This window comes from Danio rerio, chromosome 4, assembly GCF_052040795.2.
Source record: "Danio rerio strain M-AB ecotype USA chromosome 4, GRCz13ab, whole genome shotgun sequence".
Taxonomy (NCBI): domain Eukaryota; kingdom Metazoa; phylum Chordata; class Actinopteri; order Cypriniformes; family Danionidae; genus Danio; species Danio rerio.
Window position 1 is genome coordinate 73,217,948 of NC_141024.2, and position 19,208 is coordinate 73,237,155.

Below are 19,208 nucleotides of genomic sequence, written 5' to 3' on the forward strand. Positions count from 1 at the left end.
CAACAAATATGTCGAAGCGCAAGAATATGTAAAGTATGGATTTACCAACACAATCTCATGGCAATTCGTAACTTTTTCATTTAGTGGCTAATTCGTATGAATTCGTACGATCTAATTCGTACAATTTAGTACGATTTGCTTATCCCCCAATGACGGTTGGGGTTAGGGGTGGGGTCAGGTGCCACGCCTCCTTTTTAAAATCGTACCATTTCGTACGACTGAACTCCTACAAATTTGTACGAATTAGCCACTAAACTGGCAAAACGTAAAATACTTACGTTTTCTCGTGAGATCAGGCTGGATTTACATATATTGACGGCAAAAAAGGTTTAAAACCTCAGTGTGTCACATGTAGAGATAATATTGTTTTAGAGATAATATTGTTTTAGAAACCAAACATTTGTCGTTTTTACTTTGTAATATTTCTATAATTTCATATATTTCGTTAAATGACAGCAGTAAAATATTGTTTATTTGTAAGTCCTGGTGATTTTCTTATGATTTGTCGGTCACTTCTTGTATATGTTAACAAATAAATACAAATTACATTATAGTTCCTAAAAATTTAGGCCGCGGTGTTGATGACCATGTCAAAATGTGGGTTCCATGGCCAAACCAGTTAAGAACCGCTGCTTTAGAGGAACACTCTTTAAAAAGGCACTTTTAGCTTAGCTTAGCATAAATCATTGAATCGGATTAGACCGTTAGCATCAGCTTTTTTTTTTTTTTTAAATGTTTGAGTGAGATGTTAATGGTCTAATCAATGATTTATGCTAACCTAAGCTAAATGTGCTATTGTCAGAGCCAGAATGGACGCAACAATTGTAAAACTGAACTATTTAACTCAAGGTGGCTTGCAAAAAATCTTAAATTTAATAACTATGACAAATAAACGCACATTTTACCAATATTTCAGAAAACATCAGCACATTTTAGTTCTTTGAACATGACGTCAGTTCCTTCGGCTTAGTCCCTTTCTTTATCAGGGATCACCACGGCAGAATGAACCACCAATTCATTCAGCATATGTTATGCACAGCGGATGCCCATCCAGCTGCAACCCAGTACTGGGAAACACATTCAGACACACTCATACCCCTATAAACGCGTGTGTTTGTGGACTGTGGTTGAAACCGGAGCACCCTGAGCAAACCCACGCCAAAAAGAGGCAAACTCCACACAGAAATGCCAACTGCTCCAGCAAGAACTCGAACCAGCAACCTTCTTGCTGTGAGGTGAATGTGCTGACCACTGAGCCACCATGACATAATTTTTTTTGAACAGTTACACATTCAAAACATATTTAATATGTACATATTAAGTGTAGGCTAGATGTAGTTAGGTACAGTAAGGGCTATCATGGCGCTGCATATGACGGAGTGTGAAGGTGCTTGATTAACAAATAAATAAAAATAAATAATAATAATAATTTAAAAATATTAATTAATTACCATTATTAAAAATAATTATTCTTTATTAAAAAGTGCTTGAATCTGCTGTTCAGGAAGGAGTGGAAACCCCCTTAATGTGTAACTTCTATCATACAGATGTAACCCCGCCGGTCCTACACCACCCAACCCGCTCCGAGCTGGGTTCGAGCCTGCGACCTTCCGCATGGGAGTCGGTTGTTCTAACAAGGCGGCTAAAGACCATGACCTCTAGCGTCTGTCGCTAGAGCACCTTTAGAGGTCAGAGGAGTGAGGTTTACCTGCACAGCACACATTAGCTAGCCTCCGTTACACTCACCCCTCTAAACCTCACTCCCATCCGGGTCACGGCACCAATGTAACCCCACCGGTCCTACACCGCCCAACCCGCTCCGAGCTGGGATCGTACCGGCAACCTTCCGCATGGGAGTCGGTTGCTCTAACAAGGCGGCTAAAGACCATGACCTCTAGCATCTGTCGCTAGAGCACCTTTAGAGGTCAGAGGAGTGAGGTTTACCTGCACAGCACACACTAGCTGGCCTCCGTTACAGAGTATATATCGGAATCAGAGAGTGAAATTTAATACCTTTTAAGACCTTTTTTAAGACTCTTTCCATACATTTTAAGACCTTAACACCACTTTAGGTTTCAACTGAAATCACTGGCGAGATTTTAACTTACAGTATATTTACTAAATATGTAAGAAACTAGTCCACAACTCAAACATTAATCATATACTGAATAAAAACCGATTAAATCTAGCTAACTCAGCAGGTTGAGCTGCAGAAATAATGGTGTTTTTGGTTACTGCAGTAACCAAAGCAGCATGATGTCAAATCTAGCAGGATATTACTGATATTCGCAGATTTAATTCAGGAAAACTTTAGCATACGCTGCATATCTGAAAATGATATCAAATTGAAAGCCTTGCAAAGAAGCGTTTAAGACTTTTTAAGGGCCTTAACAGGGCCGGAGTGGGACACCTTTTCAGCCCTGGAGTATCAAGCCTCAGACCGGCCCACCTCAATTCACGACTGACTATATTAAAATAAGGTCATTTCCAAATCAGTTTCTAATGACACTATCACGTCTTTTTTTGAAAAAACAGCTGCTTTAGAACTTCAAATGTTCAACAACCCTAACAGTATTATATGTCTTAACAATAAAAACGAAAACAATAAGTTACTCTAATGAGGATCGAACCCGGGTCCGCAGCGTCTTAACCTAACATGCCAACCACTGGACCACAATAGCTGTGTTCAGAATGGAGACACAACTGAGATTTATAATCATTAAAATAGATGAAAAGAGAAGAGTTGCGGTAAAATAATGAATAAAAAGGCTGTGGTCAAGTAAATAAATAAATTTAAAAAGTGTGACTGCTGAGAGCAAAAGATTCTGGAGCTACGGACACCGGCCCTCGCGGCCAAAAAACAGACCGGCCCACCGTGGAATTCTCCCGGTCCTCCCGATTAGCCAATCCGGACCTGGGCCTTAAATACCTCTATGTTGAGTTATCAACTTTAAATACTTTCAAGCCGGGCTCCCAGCTAACTCTATCAAGCCTCTTCAGCTGCTCCAGAACGCAGCAGCACGAGTGGTCTTTAATGAACCTAAAAGAGCACATGTCGCTCCGCTGCTCATCCGTTTGCACTGGCTGCCAGTTGCTGCTCGCATCAAATTCAAAGCTCTGATGTTTGCCTACAAAGCGACTTCTGGCTGTGCTCCTTATCTGCTCTCACTTCTGCAGATCTATGCGCCCTCCAGAAACTTGCGTTCTGTGAATGAACGTCGCCTCGTGGTTCCATCCTAAAGAGGGAAGAGATCACTTTCCTGAACGCTCACGCTCAATCTGCCCAGTTGGTGGAATGAACTCCCTAACTGCATCAGAACAGCAGAGTCACTCGCTGTCTTCAAGAAACGACTAAAAACTCAACTATTTAGTCTCCACTTCACTTCCTAATCTGCAATTGCCTCTCTGGATATACAAAAAAAACCTAAAATTTTACTAAAAAATTAAAAAAAAAAATTACTAAATTACTAATACTTTCCTTCTTAGACTTTACAGACCTGAAACTTATTCATTGTTGCTCTCATAGGTGTGTAAGTTGCTTCCTTGTCCTCATTTGTAAGTCGCTTTGGATAAAAGCGTCGGCTAAATGACTAAATGTAAATGTAAGAGCCCGCGGACACCCTGCCCATAGCATGAGAAGACGAGCTCTCACCGTAGTATGTGCTGGCAGTCAGGGACAGGACCCAGAACATTAATGAAATCGCCAGCGTGAAACACAGCACGACCATATGCATCATCATCGTCATGTAATCCTTCATTAATACGCCATCCTCAAACTGCACGCTCGTCGAGGAGACAAGAGCCACTGGGAAAATAGAGGGAGGTGTCAACAAACAAATCAATGTAGGTTATTAATCATTCCACTGCTACCTACAGTTGAAGACAGAATTATAAGCCCTCCTTTGAATTTTATTTTCTTTGTAAATATTTCCCAAATGATGTTGAACAGATTCAGGAAATGTTCACAGTGTGTCTGATAATATTTTTTCTCGTGGAGAAAGTCTTATTTGTTTTATTTCGCCTAGAATAAAAGCAGTTTTTAATTTTTTAAACACCATTTTAAGGTCAATATTATTAGCCCCTTAAGCTATCTTTGTTTTCGATAGTCTACAGAACAAACCATCATTATACAATAACTTACCTAATTACCCTAACCTGCCTAGTTTTAAGCCTTTAAATGTCACTTTAAGCTGTATAGAAGTGTCTTGAAGAATATCTAGTCTAATATTATTTACTGTCATCATGGCAAAGATTAAATAAATCAGTTATTAGAAATGAGATATTAAAAGTATTATGATTAGAAATGTGTTGATGTGTCTGCTCTCCGTTAAACAGACAATTTGGGGAAAAAATAAACAGGTGGGCTAATAATTCCGACTTCAACTGTACTTGATAAAATATATGAAGTTTTTTTTTTATTTACAGATGCAAAATACATTTTTTATGATGATTTCTGGGGGGGGGGTTAGTAATTGATGATTGAGGTAAAGTTGGTTTTATATTCGCACATTTACCGTGGTACTTTGAATATTCAGTCTGAAATAACATGACTTTCAAAACAATATTAGATATTAGAACTATTTTAGCATAATGTGACTGATAAAGAAATTAAAACAGACTATTTCGTATGTAGTCCCGAGTCGCTCAGTTAGATAAGGTGATTGATGCGTTTGTTGAAGCTTTTGACTTCACGAGTTCGAATCCCGTTGATGACATGTAAATTATATATATATTTTTAGATTAATTTTGTTTATTTACTGTTCTGCTACACAGATATTAAAAGCAATAATGCTCACAATGACACTGACGCCAAGTAATAAGAATCTTTATTTGGTATGGACATGTTTTGTTACTGTGAAAAAGGGACGAATCTGCCAAGCTGCAAATGTGAATAGCTTAACGTTAACGTTACATCTGGAAAGGGACACCAGTTAAACCGTAACACCAGTATTGATTTATAGAGGTAAAGTTGGTTTTATATTGGGATATTCAGACATTAAAGTATCTTTTGCTAATTCTGAATTAAGAAATCACATTAGCAGCTAATGACTATCAAAGCACAGCCATGTTTACAGTCAACTAGATAGTGTTGGTGTTGTTTTGAAGTCATACTTACATGCTAATTCTGATTGACTATATTAAAAATAGCGTGTTAAACAATATAGAGCCAGTTAAATGAACGAATGTGCGACTATAAAAACAACTTTACCTCAATTATTGATTTGGGAATATACAGTAACAATAAGTAGGAAATTATGGTTAACTTGACGTTATTGTAAATGAAAGTATTTTACATTATATATAAAACAATAAACAACACCTGAAATAATCCCGGGACAAACACAGCTCCATGTGTCTTCTTAAATTCAGTCACGCTTGGCAGTTTAGAAATTGTAAACACACACACACACACAGCGAACTGAGAGACGGACTTCTTCCTGGTCAACTCAGCTGAACAGCGCCAGACCAATGAGGATAATGTACACACGGAGGACGCGCAGTGATTTGCGGAGAACACAGACTGTGATTTACCGTGATTGGTGGAAACCTTCCGCTTCATGTAGGCTACTGGATGGCAAGCCGTCAATCAGGAGCTTCAGTTCCTTTTCTTTCCCACCTACGGGTTGCACTGTAGGGAGATCACAAATATTAAAGACATCGCAGGCCTGTAGAGGGATTTGTCCTGAAAAAGTCCATGTAATATAAACAGTGACATACGCCGAACGTAACATCACTAAAATAAATAAACCTTACCCGAGCTTTACTGACACTATTGGCTTGCTAACGTTAGCGCCAATATTAAAACGAGTTGAGTTTTGCAACTCTGAAAAAGTTTTATAGAAATAAAGTGACTTTTAGAGATCAAATTAGTAACATTTCCACTATAAAAAGACTGACAGAAAGTTGGCTAGATTAACGTTGGACTTCGGCACTTGCAAAGGTAGGGACTGTCTCTAAAGTTACACTTTCTGAGGAGAATGTCGTCGTCGTGCAAAAGTCGTCGTGTAGTGGTCATAAATAACTATAATGAACACATTTTGAATTTTTTAATAACTAATAGTCAAATCTGCTATTTGCCATTTCCGAGTGGCTTAAAACGCAAAATTTATCACATTTTAAAGCTAAATATCTTCTGAGGAGAATGACTGAAGGAACCAACTGTTCACATAGGTGGCAGCTACATTGCACTTTTAGATTTTTTATGTTTATTAAAATAAATGTTACATATTCATTTTTTACACTGGCACCTCAAAGGCACACTCTTATAAAGGGTGCTTTCACACCTACACTTTTGTTTCGGAACGTATCTCGTTTGCCCAGTTAGCGCGGTTCGATTGGCATATGTGAACAGGGCAATCGCGCTCTGTTCCGCGCCAAAGTAATCGCTCCGAGATCGCTTGAATGAGGTGGTCTCGGCTCGATTGAAACGAACCCTGGAGCGGTTCGATTGCAGTGAGAAAGCGATCCGATCCGAGCGCGGTTATATCACAGTGTTTTATGGATATGTAATAGGCTTACGGCTATATGAAGAGAGAATTATGAGTAAGGCGGGAAGTTTCGCGAGTCTCCGGATGCCCGCAAACGAGTGATGATCTCCCGGTAATCTCGTGTCTCTCTCCCAGTCCTCAAATAGGCATCATCGCGCACCCTTCTCACCCCTCCCCACCGTGTCTCTCCTCAGACACGTCACGCGCGCACACCCTGTCAATCACCACCAAACCACCACCTCTCCTGACAGCTGAGCGGGACGCTGCAAAATAAACCCTGACACTGACCAATGTAAGGAGAGTTTACTCGCACGTGACTTGTTTTAGCTCTTTTGGTCCGATTAGAAACTTTGCAGTGTGAAAGCAAACCGCTCCAAGAGCAAAGAGCAACAATGTAACAATTATAATCTCTGTTTCGGAACAACTGAATCGATTCACAGGTGTGAAAGCACCCTTAGATTTTTTTGTCTTCTTTCTTTTCCAGATATTTAAAAACTCTTAAATCAAGAGACTTTTTTTTTAGGAAAGCAGTCTTGTTTTTAGAAATACTATGCCAATATAAGTCATATTTTCCTTAAAACAAGCTAAATAATCTGCCACTGGGGTAAGCAAAATAATCTTAAACTAGGCAGGTTTGGGTAATTAGGCAAGTTATTGTATAAAGATGGTTTGTTCTGAAGACTATCGAAAAAATATACAGCTTAAAGGGGCTAATAGTATTGACCTTAATGTACTGTAATGTTATGTATTTTAAATTTATTGCCATGTCAGCAACCAAGGCTATTTTTATGGCAAGAATTTTTCAATAATACAATTAAGAACAACAAACAAATTAATACACAAGTTAAATACGATTTCAGTGTTAATACATGATAAGAATTTCAAAACATTTTATGAAGTCACTTTGCTAAAAATTTCCTTAAGAGAGTTCATTTAATAAAAAAAGTCTTCTGGAATCGTTAAAAGCAGGACCGTCCAGTAAAATGTCTTTTACAGTACGGGGAGCTGTGCAGCACAAACACTGAGCCGGGTCTTCATCTTTAAGTAAAAAGGCGTGAGTTAATCTTGTATGTCCAATACGACATCTGGTAAAAATCTCTTGATCAAATCGAGTCTTAAAACTCTGTTTGAGATTTCAGGTTGTATGCCACCTAATTTATTATTTTCCAATGCATCCCACTTGTCACTTATTTAAAAAGTAAACGTCGATAACGTCTCATCTCTGATGGAGGAGTTTGGCATTTGTTTACCACATGCTTCAAAGCATCTTTCAGCTCGCTCATTTCCTGAAAGCCAGACATGTCCTGGAACCCAACAAAAAATGATGTAATTTTGACCTTAATATTGCTTTCAACAAATTAAAATCTGCTTTTATTCAAGCCGAAATAAAACAAATAAGACTTTCTCCAGAAGGAAAAATATTATCGGACATACTGTGGAAATTTCCTTGCTCTATTAAACATCATTTAAGAAATATTTAAAAAAGAAAACAAAGAAAATCAAAGGGGGGCGAGTAATTCTGACTTTAACTTTATATATTTGACCACACAATAGCAGTTCCTACCCAGAAAGTTCTGTGAGGAAATATCAAAAGTAAAATAGGTGTTTGCATCAACACATTGCGTCAAAGTAAAGCTAAGTTAGACTCATAGTGTGTATTTTAATGAATTAAATAGTAAAGTAAGCACAATCTTTCATGATCATCCATTTGTCTACTTAAAGTTGAGCCAGGGTTGCCAGGTCTTCACAACAAAAGTAACCTACTTGCCAATCAAAAAAACTCAAAATATGCCTTTCCCATATATAAACATTTGAGTTTGTATTTCTTATCTGACTTTTTATTGCATTATGGACATGGTAAACATTCAGTTTTCATAAATAAATTATCTTAACCAAAGTCCAACCAAGTCCTTCAGCTGGTTGTGGCGATGCTAAATTAATTTAAAAGTCTTTAACTTTATTTTTTCACCTCTGTGTTCATTAAACACCTTTTCTGTTTAACAATCACTTTGTATTTGAAATTATAATGATTAAACGAAATGTACTGTTTTAGTTAGTATTAAGCAACAGCGACTGTTTAATCACCCTAGAAGTTTTCTTCCATTGGTAGAGTACACTCTCAGTAATAAAGCTGCGCTAGCTGTCACCGGGGTGGTACCTTTTCAAAAGGTACTCATTTGTACTCGAAGAGTCCATAATAATACCTCAAAATTAGTACCTAAAAATTTTAAGAGTAACTCTTTTGTACTTTTTAGGTACTAATATGTACCCTTGAGGTATTAATATAGACCTTTTAGGTACAAATTTGGACCTTTCGAAAAGGATCCGCCCCATTGACAGATCACGTAGCTTTATTTCTGAGAGTGTAAACATTCGATTATAATATTGTAGCGCCACAATATAATATATGCGCTATGTCAGAACTTCACCACGGAGATTAAATAACCCATCACAGACACAGATCAAAGTAGGCCAATTCCACGGTAAAACCGCAGGCTTGGCAGTCCATCAGAGAAGACTGCAAGTCAGAGTCCGCTCATTATCCCTCGAAACACTGAAAACTTCAATACGTTAATGAATATAACTAATAAACGAAATTTAGTTGAACTTAATATACAAATTTGGCTCACAGAAGCATGCTAGCTGAATGTGTTTACAGAGGAAAGCTGACCAAGTCCTCCTCCTCAAGAAGGTCAGAAGTTAGTATATCGTACAACCATCTTTAGAGGACGACTCTACATTTGGAAATGTCGAAAACGCACTGTCAGCCATTGGTTTTTGACTCCAAAGTGAATGTTTAGGTTGTCGATAAATAAATCAGTGTGCTAAATATCTGTTTTCAGAATGAACCCGTTAGATTTCATCGATGTGCTAACGTAACTAGAAAAGTTTTTCAAGTAGTTTCTAGAATTTGAAAGGTCATTTTAGACGTCTACACAAAGAAATTACATGAACACAGTGACAACCTCCACTAAACCACAACAGAATCGACCTCTCTCTTAATTAGCGCTAATCTTGCGCGAAAAACAAATGAAATAGCAAGCCGTTTAAACGTTAAACGAGTCTGAAGCTGAGCAAAGAACATGTTTTATAACCTGCAAGTCATGATAAAAAGGAATTAATCGAACAAGCAAAGCATTGGCTTACCCGAACAGAGGAAATGTGTGATTTGTGTCTCCAAATGTCAGTCTGTGCAGTCAAAAAGCATGATAATTCATGTTAGGAGAGAGATCACATGCCGTCAAGAGAGCTCTTTTGATGACCGATTTCCACAGAATTCGCCACGGCACAAGGTTGCCAATCCTACCATTGAGCTTCTTTCGAAGCAGTGACCATTGGTGTATTGAAGAAGAATTATTTAGACCAAAACGCTTGAAGTTGTACTCTCTGCCAGCCAAACTTTAGCAATGTATACAGCAGTGCTAACCCAAGAGAGCTCCAGTTATGAAATAGAAACAGTTCACGATTGTTTCTATATTTGATTAGCATTAAAATAAGGCATATCTTGAGTTTCAGTTTTTTTATTTAATTTATTTTCGGCTGGCCAAAGGATTGGTTTTGATGCGCAGATCTGGCAACCCTGCAGCTCAATGACCATATTCATCAAAATGACCCGATAAAAACAGTTCTAAGAAATTTGTTCGTTTTTGTCAGGAAAGACTGAGCTTCACAGCATCGGAAATTGAGATTTAAGAATGATTTAAGTTCAGGAATAAAAATTGTCCAACAATTTAGTCCCTGATGTAATATGCAGTTTATTTCTCTACCAATTTTAATTTTTTTTTATTAAAAAGTGCAAAAGTTAGAAACGGCTGAAATTAAAAAGGCAGAACTATAACATAACATACATAAATATATTCCGTATAAAGGGATTTGTCCAGCGGAAAATGCAATTTGGCTCTCTTTGTAATTTGTTTCCACCATAACAGTGATAATACATGTCAGAGACTTGCACACCGAACATAATCTGATCTGACGGCTGTGTAACAACACTAGTTCTGCTTCACACTAGAGCTGAAATGTGTTTCTATATCTGCAACAATCTGTATCGTAAATAATGTTATAGAAATAAATGTCACTTTGGTGATCAAATTAGCCACATTTCCGTTTAAAAGGGGAGCCATAATGCTCTTTTTTTACACAATGTAAATGTGCGACAGACACAAACGAGTGTGTATGAGAAGTTTCAGCTCGAAATACCACACAAATATTGTTTTAAAACTTTTTGAAAGTGACTCTTTAATTCTAATTGTGTCATTATGATGACCTGTCGCTTTAAATTCAGATGAGATTGTGCTCCTAGCTTCTCACTCAGGGCTGTCTATGCTGATGTGCAATGTTGGGTAAGTTACTTTTAAAAGGTAATAGATTACAAATTACTGATTACTACTGGAAAATTGTAATCTGATTACATTACTTATTACTTCATGTAAAAAGTAATCGGATTACTAATTAATTTACTTTGAAGTTACTTTTAAAACACCTAAAATATACATATAAAAAAGCTCTCTTAGTAATTTAATATTCTCTGAAAAACATTACGATGGATTTAAAAGAGTTAAAGAGTTCTCCCAAAACTTAATTCTTAATTTAAACCTGTTTGTCTTTTGGTTTTTGAACACAAAACATGACATTTAGAAGAAAACTGGACACCTGTAACCCTTGACATCCATAGTATCCAGTGTTTGGGTGTTCTCCGTTTGTCTGAGGTAATTAGTCTACCGAAATGTGTATATTCCATACAAAGCATGAAGCTGGTCGGCTCTTGTTGTATGACTCGTAGTTTTCAACTGCGTGCACCTGGAAAATGCGAACGCGCACAATACGCGCTCCCAATATGTACACGCAAGCTCTCTTTTAGAAATAACGAACTTGCATGTAAAAAAAAAATGAAATATGTGAATGGCCAACGCAATCTCACGGCAATTCGTAAGTTTTTGATTTAGTGGCTAATTCGTCTGAATTCATATGATTTAATTCGTACAGTTTAGTACGATTTGCTTAACATCCAATGACGGTTGGGTTTAGGGGCGGGGTTGGGTCTCCTTTTTAAAATCGTACATTTTCATACGACTGAATTGGAATTCGTACGAATTAGCCACTGCACTGACAAAACGTAAAATACTCGCGTTTTCTCGTGAGATCAGGCTGGAACGGCCTCATGTGCAGCTACTTTTCTCTTCACATTCAGAAGATACCTTCACTGCCGCTCACAAAAATCCAATTTAGCCTGTTTAGACTGAGTTGAGCCACCGTGTTTTTGTGGGCCGGTGTCCTCCTTGGTGACGAGTTTTGTCGTAGAATGCTTCCTATTCAAAAGCTGGTCGAGTTAAGGCAGTGGAAAGTTCTTTAGAAACTGGACACAGACTGCATATCTTTGTTTTAACGCTCAATGAAATCAAAGTCATGTCTGTATTTTTTCATCAGCAGCCATTTCAGCCGGCGTTCTCCAGCAGTTTAAAAGGAAGCTGGAAGTCCAGCAGTTGGAAAACGTGACTTAAAAGAAGCATTTTTTTTCTTCGAAAAACTATATTAGTAATGTAGGTAACACAATTACGCTGACTTTAGTAACAATAATCAAATTACACACATTTAAAATGTACTTCATTATATTACTGCGTTCCCCAGAAATGTAATTAAAATACAGTAACGCCTCAAGTATGATTTATACTTTCGCCTGGTGTCGTGGACCTCCGCTGTCTGCGCGCACAAGTCACGAAATGGCGAAGACTTTTATACTAGATGCGTTCGCCGTTGTGATATTCGTTAAAACGACAGAGGGCGGTCTATAGAAACTGACCGTAAAATCAGACGAATAAACAGAGAAGTAGGAAGTTTCCGGAACTACATCACATCACTAATATTATTGACGATTTTTAACTATTTTTATAAACTATTTTAATAATTATAAGCGTTTTTATAACCATTCAAGATTTTTTTAAATCAAAGCATCACTTGCTTTTGTTCGTATCTCGGACGGTTCTACCTATTAAAGTTTATTAAAATATTAATGACAACAGAACATGAGTTGCTCTACAAATATATATTTTTATTATGGCAAGAATACAAGCAAACAAGTACACTCACTAAAAAACAGATGTTTTTATTTTATTTAGTTTAGTCTGTTTATTTAGCCCGCTCCACAATTCACACATTACTGTCTGGCTAGTTAGTCCTCTACTGATAAGCTAAAAGGCGATAATAGTCGAACGTTCCTGACCACCATCACCAATAAAGCCTAAAAACAGGACATCAGTAAATTGCAAACCGACAGGTTTAAATATTCCTTTCCAGTTATCAAGAAAATTATTCGTTCCTTAATTATAGTTTTGTAACTAGTAAATTGTTTTCAATGAAAAATTTCACGGTTGTCGCCATTTCCGGACAAAAAGTAGCGGTCATCAGGTTATAAATTTGATCACGCATGGGCGGATCGTAAAGATGTCTGATTAAATCTCTTCAAAGTGTTTCATAGTTAGCTCAAATAAAATGTGGCGTCACACGAATTGTTCCCTCGAATAAAAAAAAAAAAATCGTGCGCTCCGCCAGCCGAAATCATCTTGCGTACACCCAAAGCGAACCTCCGCGAACACATCGATGATGTCACATTCGCCACGCGCACTCAAGCGAACATGTCAAGTATAAACCAGGCTTTACTGTGGAACACAAACAAACTATGCTAATGAGGGAGAGATGGTCACTAGTGGGCGGGGCTTTCCCCCTCTGATGACACGTACAAAGGAAGAATCTCAATCTAAGTGTTTCTGCAGACACTTCTATTTATCAAGTGTGATTATAAAGATTAAAATAAATACGTTTTTTAGCATTAGAGACTGGTTATATTCCCAGACTGTCCAAACCCATAAAAGTCAGTTCAGAATAATAGGCCCCCTTTAAATCTTAGCATTTGAGAAGGATTTACAGTCCCAAATCTGCCTGTAAAGCACTCATGTAGGTGCCTGCTTTGTGTGTCTTAATGTGACATGAAAAAGCATGAAAATGCATTTTAAGTGAGCGATCAAGAGAGCTCTTTTGATGACTGGTATCCACACGCCACACTTCACCACAGCATGAGGTTGCCAAATTGCCTCAATTCTTGGCCGAAATGCTTGCAGTTTTACTCACCCAGCTCATATTCTACCAGCGATTGTAGCTCCTTTATGGAAACCATCTGCATTCGTGATTGTTTCTATAGTGATTATCATTAAAATATGCGTCTAATGGTATATCTTTGGGTTCGTTTCGATTGGCCAAAGGACTGGTTTTAGTGAGAAGATCTGGCAACCCTGCAGCTCAGTACCCATATTCATCAACACGACCCGTCAAAACATTTCTAAGAAATTAAAGTACATCCCAATTTACAGCAGAATGACGTGCAAAATGTTTCATATGAATGTCAAACCCTTGCATAACCACGGCCTTTCATTTGAATATTATTAGGATTTTTAGGCATTATGCATTACATTGCATCACAGGGTTCCACACAATTCATTCTTGTTGTCCCGACACAAATCAATTAAGCTGGTAACACTTTACAATAAGGTTGTATTAGTTACTAGTAGTTAATGTATTTACTAACATGATCAAATAATGAGCAATACATATATTACAGTATTTGTGTTAGTTAATGAAAATACAGTTGTTCATTTAGGGTTCACATTTTTACTAGAAAAATTCCATGACTTTTCCAGGACTTTTCAAGTAGATTTTTATGACCTACATTGTAAAAAAAATCTAATTTTTTGAATATTTCCGGCAGCTGGGGTGAAAAATAACGTAAAATAACGGACATTAAATTACAGAAATTAACTGTAAAATACCGGACATTAAATTACAGAAATTTACAATAAAATAACCGACATTAAATTACAGAAATTTACTGTATAATAACGGACATTAAATTACAGAAATTTACCATAACATAACGGATATTAAATTATACAAATTTTCTGTAAAATCACAAACATTAAATTACAGAAATTTACCATAAAATAACGGACATTAAATTACAGAAATTTACCATAAAATAACGGACATTAAATTATTGAAATTTACTGTATAATAACGGACATTAAATTACAGAAATTTACTGTAAAATAACGGCCATTAAATTACAGAAATTTACTGTAAAATAATGGACATTAAATTACAGAAATTTACTGTAAAATAATGGACATTAAATTATAGAAATTTACTGTAAAATAGCAGATATTAAATTACAAAAAATTACCATAAAATAACGGATATTAAATTATAGAAATTTACTGTATAATAACGGACATTAAATTACAGAAATTTACTGTAAAATAACAGACATTAAATTACAGAAATTTACAATAAAAGAACCGACATTAAATTACAGAAATTTACTGTAAAATAATGGACATTAAATTACAGAAATTTACTGTAAAATAATGGACATTAAATTATAGAAATTTACTGTAAAATAGCAGATATAAAATTACAAAAATTACCATAAAATAACGGATATTAAATTATAGAAATTTACTGTATAATAACAGACATTAAATTACAAAAATTTACAATAAAAGAACCGACATGAAATTACAGAAATTTACTGTATAAGTATGGACATTAAATGACAGAAATTTACCATAAAATAACGGATATTAAATTATAGAAATTTTCTGTAAAATCACGAACATTAAATTACAGAAATTTACCAAAAAATAACGGCCATTAAATTACAGAAATTTACCGTAAAATAACAGATATTAAATTACAGAAATTTACCATAAAATAACGGATATTCAAATATAGAAATTTACTGTATAATAACGGACATTAAATTACAGAAATTTACCATAAAATAACGGACATTAAATTATAGAAATTAACTGTATAATAACGGATATTAAATTACAGAAATTTACAATAAAATAACGGACATTAAATTATTGAAATTTACTGTAAAATAACGGACATTAAATTATTGAAATTTACCATAAAAAAACGGACATTAAATTATTGAAATTTACTGTAAAATAACGGACATTAAATTACAGAAATTTACCATAAAATAACGGACATTAAATTATTGAAATTTACTGTAAAATAACGGACATTAATTACAGAAATTTACTGTAAAATAACGGCCATTAAATTACAGAAATTTACTGTAAAATAATGGACATTAAATTACAGAAATTTACTGTAAAATAACGGCCATTAAATTACAGAACTTTACCATAAAATAACGGACATTAAATTATTGAAATTAACTGTATAATAACGGACATTAAATTACAGAAATTTACAATAAAATAACGGATAATAAATTATACAAATTTTCTGTAAAATCACAAACATTAAATTACAGAAATTTACCATAAAATAACGGACATTAAATTACAGAAATTTACCATAAAATAACGGACATTAAATTATTGAAATTTACTGTAAAATAACGGACATTAAATTACAGAAATTTACTGTAAAATAACGGCCATTAAATTACAGAAATTTACTGTAAAATAATGGACATTAAATTACAGAAATTTACTGTAAAATAATGGACATTAAATTACAGAAATTTACTGTAAAATAACGGCCATTAAATTACAGAAATTTACTGTAAAATAATGGACATTAAATTACAGAAATTTACTGTAAAATAATGGACATTAAATTACAGAAATTTACTGTAAAATAATGGACATGAAATTATAGAAATTTACTGTAAAATAATGGACATTAAATTACAAAAATTTACAATAAAATAACCGACATTAAATTACAGAAATTTACAATAAAATAACCGACATTAAATTACAGAAATTTACTGTATAATAATGGACATTAAATTACAGAAATTTACCATAAAATAACGGACATTAAATTACAGAAAATTCCATGACTTTTCCAAGACTTTCTAGTAGATTTTTATGACCTACATTGTAAAAAAAAAAATCTAATTTTTTGGATATTTCCGGCAGCTGGGGTGAAAAATAACGTAAAATAACGGACATTAAATTACAGAAATTAACTGTAAAATACCGGACATTAAATTACAGAAATTTACAATAAAATAACCGACATTAAATTACAGAAATTTACTGTATAATAACGGACATTAAATTACAGAAATTTACCATAAAATAACGGCCATTAAATTACAGAAATTTACCGTAAAATAACAGACATTAAATTATAGAAATTCACTGTAAAATAACAGATATTAAATTACAGAAATTTACTGTAAAATAATGGACATTAAATTACAGAAATTTACTGTAAAATAACGAACATTAAATTACAGAAATTTACCGTAAAATAACGGACATTAAATTACAGAAATTCACTGTAAAATGACAGATATTAAATTACAGAAATTTACCATAAAATAACAGATATTAAATTATAGAAATATACTGTATAATAACGGCCATTAAATTACAGAAATTTACTGTAAAATAACAGACATTAAATTATAGAAATTTACCATAAAATAACAGACATTAAATTACAGAAATTTACAGTAAAATAACGGACATTAAATTATAGAAATTTACCATAAAATAACGGACATTAAATTACAGGCATGTACTATAAAATAACAGATATTAAATTACAGAAATTTACTTGAATTTTAATTTCTGTAAATCAACCTCTGTTTTTTTCCAATAAATTTCTGTAATTTAACTGCTGTTATTTTACTTTTTTTCCGGCACCCCAGCTGCCGAAAACAAACCAAAAAATTACGGATTTATTTTTTTACAATGTAATGTTTCATGTAATGTATACTGATACATGGTAAATGAATGAATGTTTAATTTTTTTTACAGCATATCATAATACATGCTACAATCTCATTAGTTTCGATTTATTTTTATTTCTATGTAAAATGGATGATGCTTACACAGCACAAATAAAGTGAGACCATGCTTTTGGCCAAGAAAAGAAAACACAACTAACCTCCATTCCAGTATGCAGATGTTTGTCAAACTAATTTTAGATGATGTTAACAGTTTGTTAAACTAGTAACAATACACCAAAAAAATCTGTAAATTTACGATTTATTTCCGGCAGCTGGGGGGCCAGAAAAAAAACGTAAAATAACGGCGGCTAAATTACAGAAGTATACCACAAAATTCAGAAATTTAAATTTAAGGAACGTCTATGTTTAGACGTCTATTAGACATCTATTTGACATCACTTAAAAACAAAAACGCTTGCCGGGTACACATATGAAGTCTGTCTGATCTGTCTATTTGATGACTAGTCTAGTTTTGGGCTATTCTTAGACGTCTATTAGATTTTCAGTGATAGCTCAAATTTAGCCTAGTATTAACCAAGCCGTCTATATTTAGACGTCTATTAGACATCTATTTGACGTCATTTAAAAAACAAGATGCTTGCCAGGTACACATATGAAGTCTGCCTGATCTGTCTATTTCATGACTAGTCTAGTAGTGATAGCCCAAATTTAGTCTAGTATTAACCAAGCCGTCTATGTTTAGATGTCTATAAGATATCTATTTGACGTCATTTAAAAAACAAGATGCTTGCCAGGTACACATATGAAGTCTGTCTGATCTGTCTATTTTATGACTAGTCTAGTAGTCATAGCCCAAATTTAGCCTAGTTTTAACCAAGCCGTCTACGTTTAGACGTCTATTAGACATCTATTTGACGTCATTTAAAAAACAAAAACGCTTGCCGGGTACACATATGAAGTCTGTCTGATCTGTCTATTTGATGACTAGTCTAGTTTTGGCCTATTCTTAGACGTCTATTAGATTTTTAGTGATAGCCCAAATTTAGCCTAGTTTTAACCAAGCTGTCTATGTATAGACGTCTATTAGACATCTATTTGACGTCATTTAAAAAACAAAAACGCTTGCCAGGTACACATATGAAGTCTGTCTGATCTGTCTATTTCATGACTAGTCTAGTAGTGATAGCCCAAATTTAGTCTAGTATTAACCAAGCCGTCTAAGTTTAGATGTCTATAAGATATCTATTTGACGTCATTTAAAAAACAAGATGCTTGCCAGGTACACATATGAAGTCTGTCTGATCTGTCTATTTCATGACTAGTCTAGTAGTGATAGCCCAAATTTAGCCTAGTTTTAAACAAGCCGTCTATGTTTAGACGTCTATTAGACGTCTATTAGACATCTATTTGACATCATTTAAAAAACAAGACGCTTGCCAGGTAACATATGAAGTCTGTCTGATCGGTCTATTTGAGGACTAGTCTAGTTTTGGGCTATTCTTAGACGTCTATTAGATTTTCAGTGATAGCCCAAATTTAGCCTAGTTTTAACCAAGCCGTCTATGTTTAGACGTCTATTACACATCTATTTGACGTCATTTAAAAAACAAGACGCTTGCCGGGTACACATATGAAGTCTGTCTGATCTGTCTATTTCATGACTAGTCTAGTAGTGATAGCCCAAATTTAGCCTAGTATTAACCAAGCCGTCTATGTTTAGACGTCTATTAGACGTCTATTAGACATCTATTTGACGTCATTTAAAAAACAAGACGCTTGCCAGGTACACATATGAGGTCTGTCTGATCGGTCTATTTGATGACTAGTCTAGTTTAGGGCTATTCTTAGACGTCTATTAGATTTTCACAGACAGTGCAAATTTAACATCGCATAGCCAAGATGTCCATGCTAGACATCTATTAGATGTCTTAAACACAAAATTTGTAGCTAATTAAACATCATCAAAAATAATGGTCTAAATA

The 19,208-nt window shown here is 34.8% G+C and overlaps 1 protein-coding gene across 4 annotated transcripts in view; it reads right to left on the reverse strand.

The window, feature by feature from the left end:
* Positions 1-9,681, reverse strand: part of tmem19 (transmembrane protein 19) — a 29,463-nt gene extending 19,782 nt beyond the window's left edge. Inside the window, exons 1-3 of one of the 4 annotated variants that reach the window (XM_088649765.1) lie at positions 6,520-6,628; positions 5,533-5,629; positions 3,653-3,805 (exon numbers count right to left, since the gene is read on the reverse strand). In XM_088649765.1, the coding sequence (XP_088505891.1) occupies positions 3,653-3,805; positions 5,533-5,560 (181 nt within the window). In that variant the 5' untranslated portion in view covers positions 5,561-5,629; positions 6,520-6,628. 4 annotated transcript variants of the gene reach the window in all.
* Positions 9,682-19,208: the final 9,527 nt, after the last annotated feature.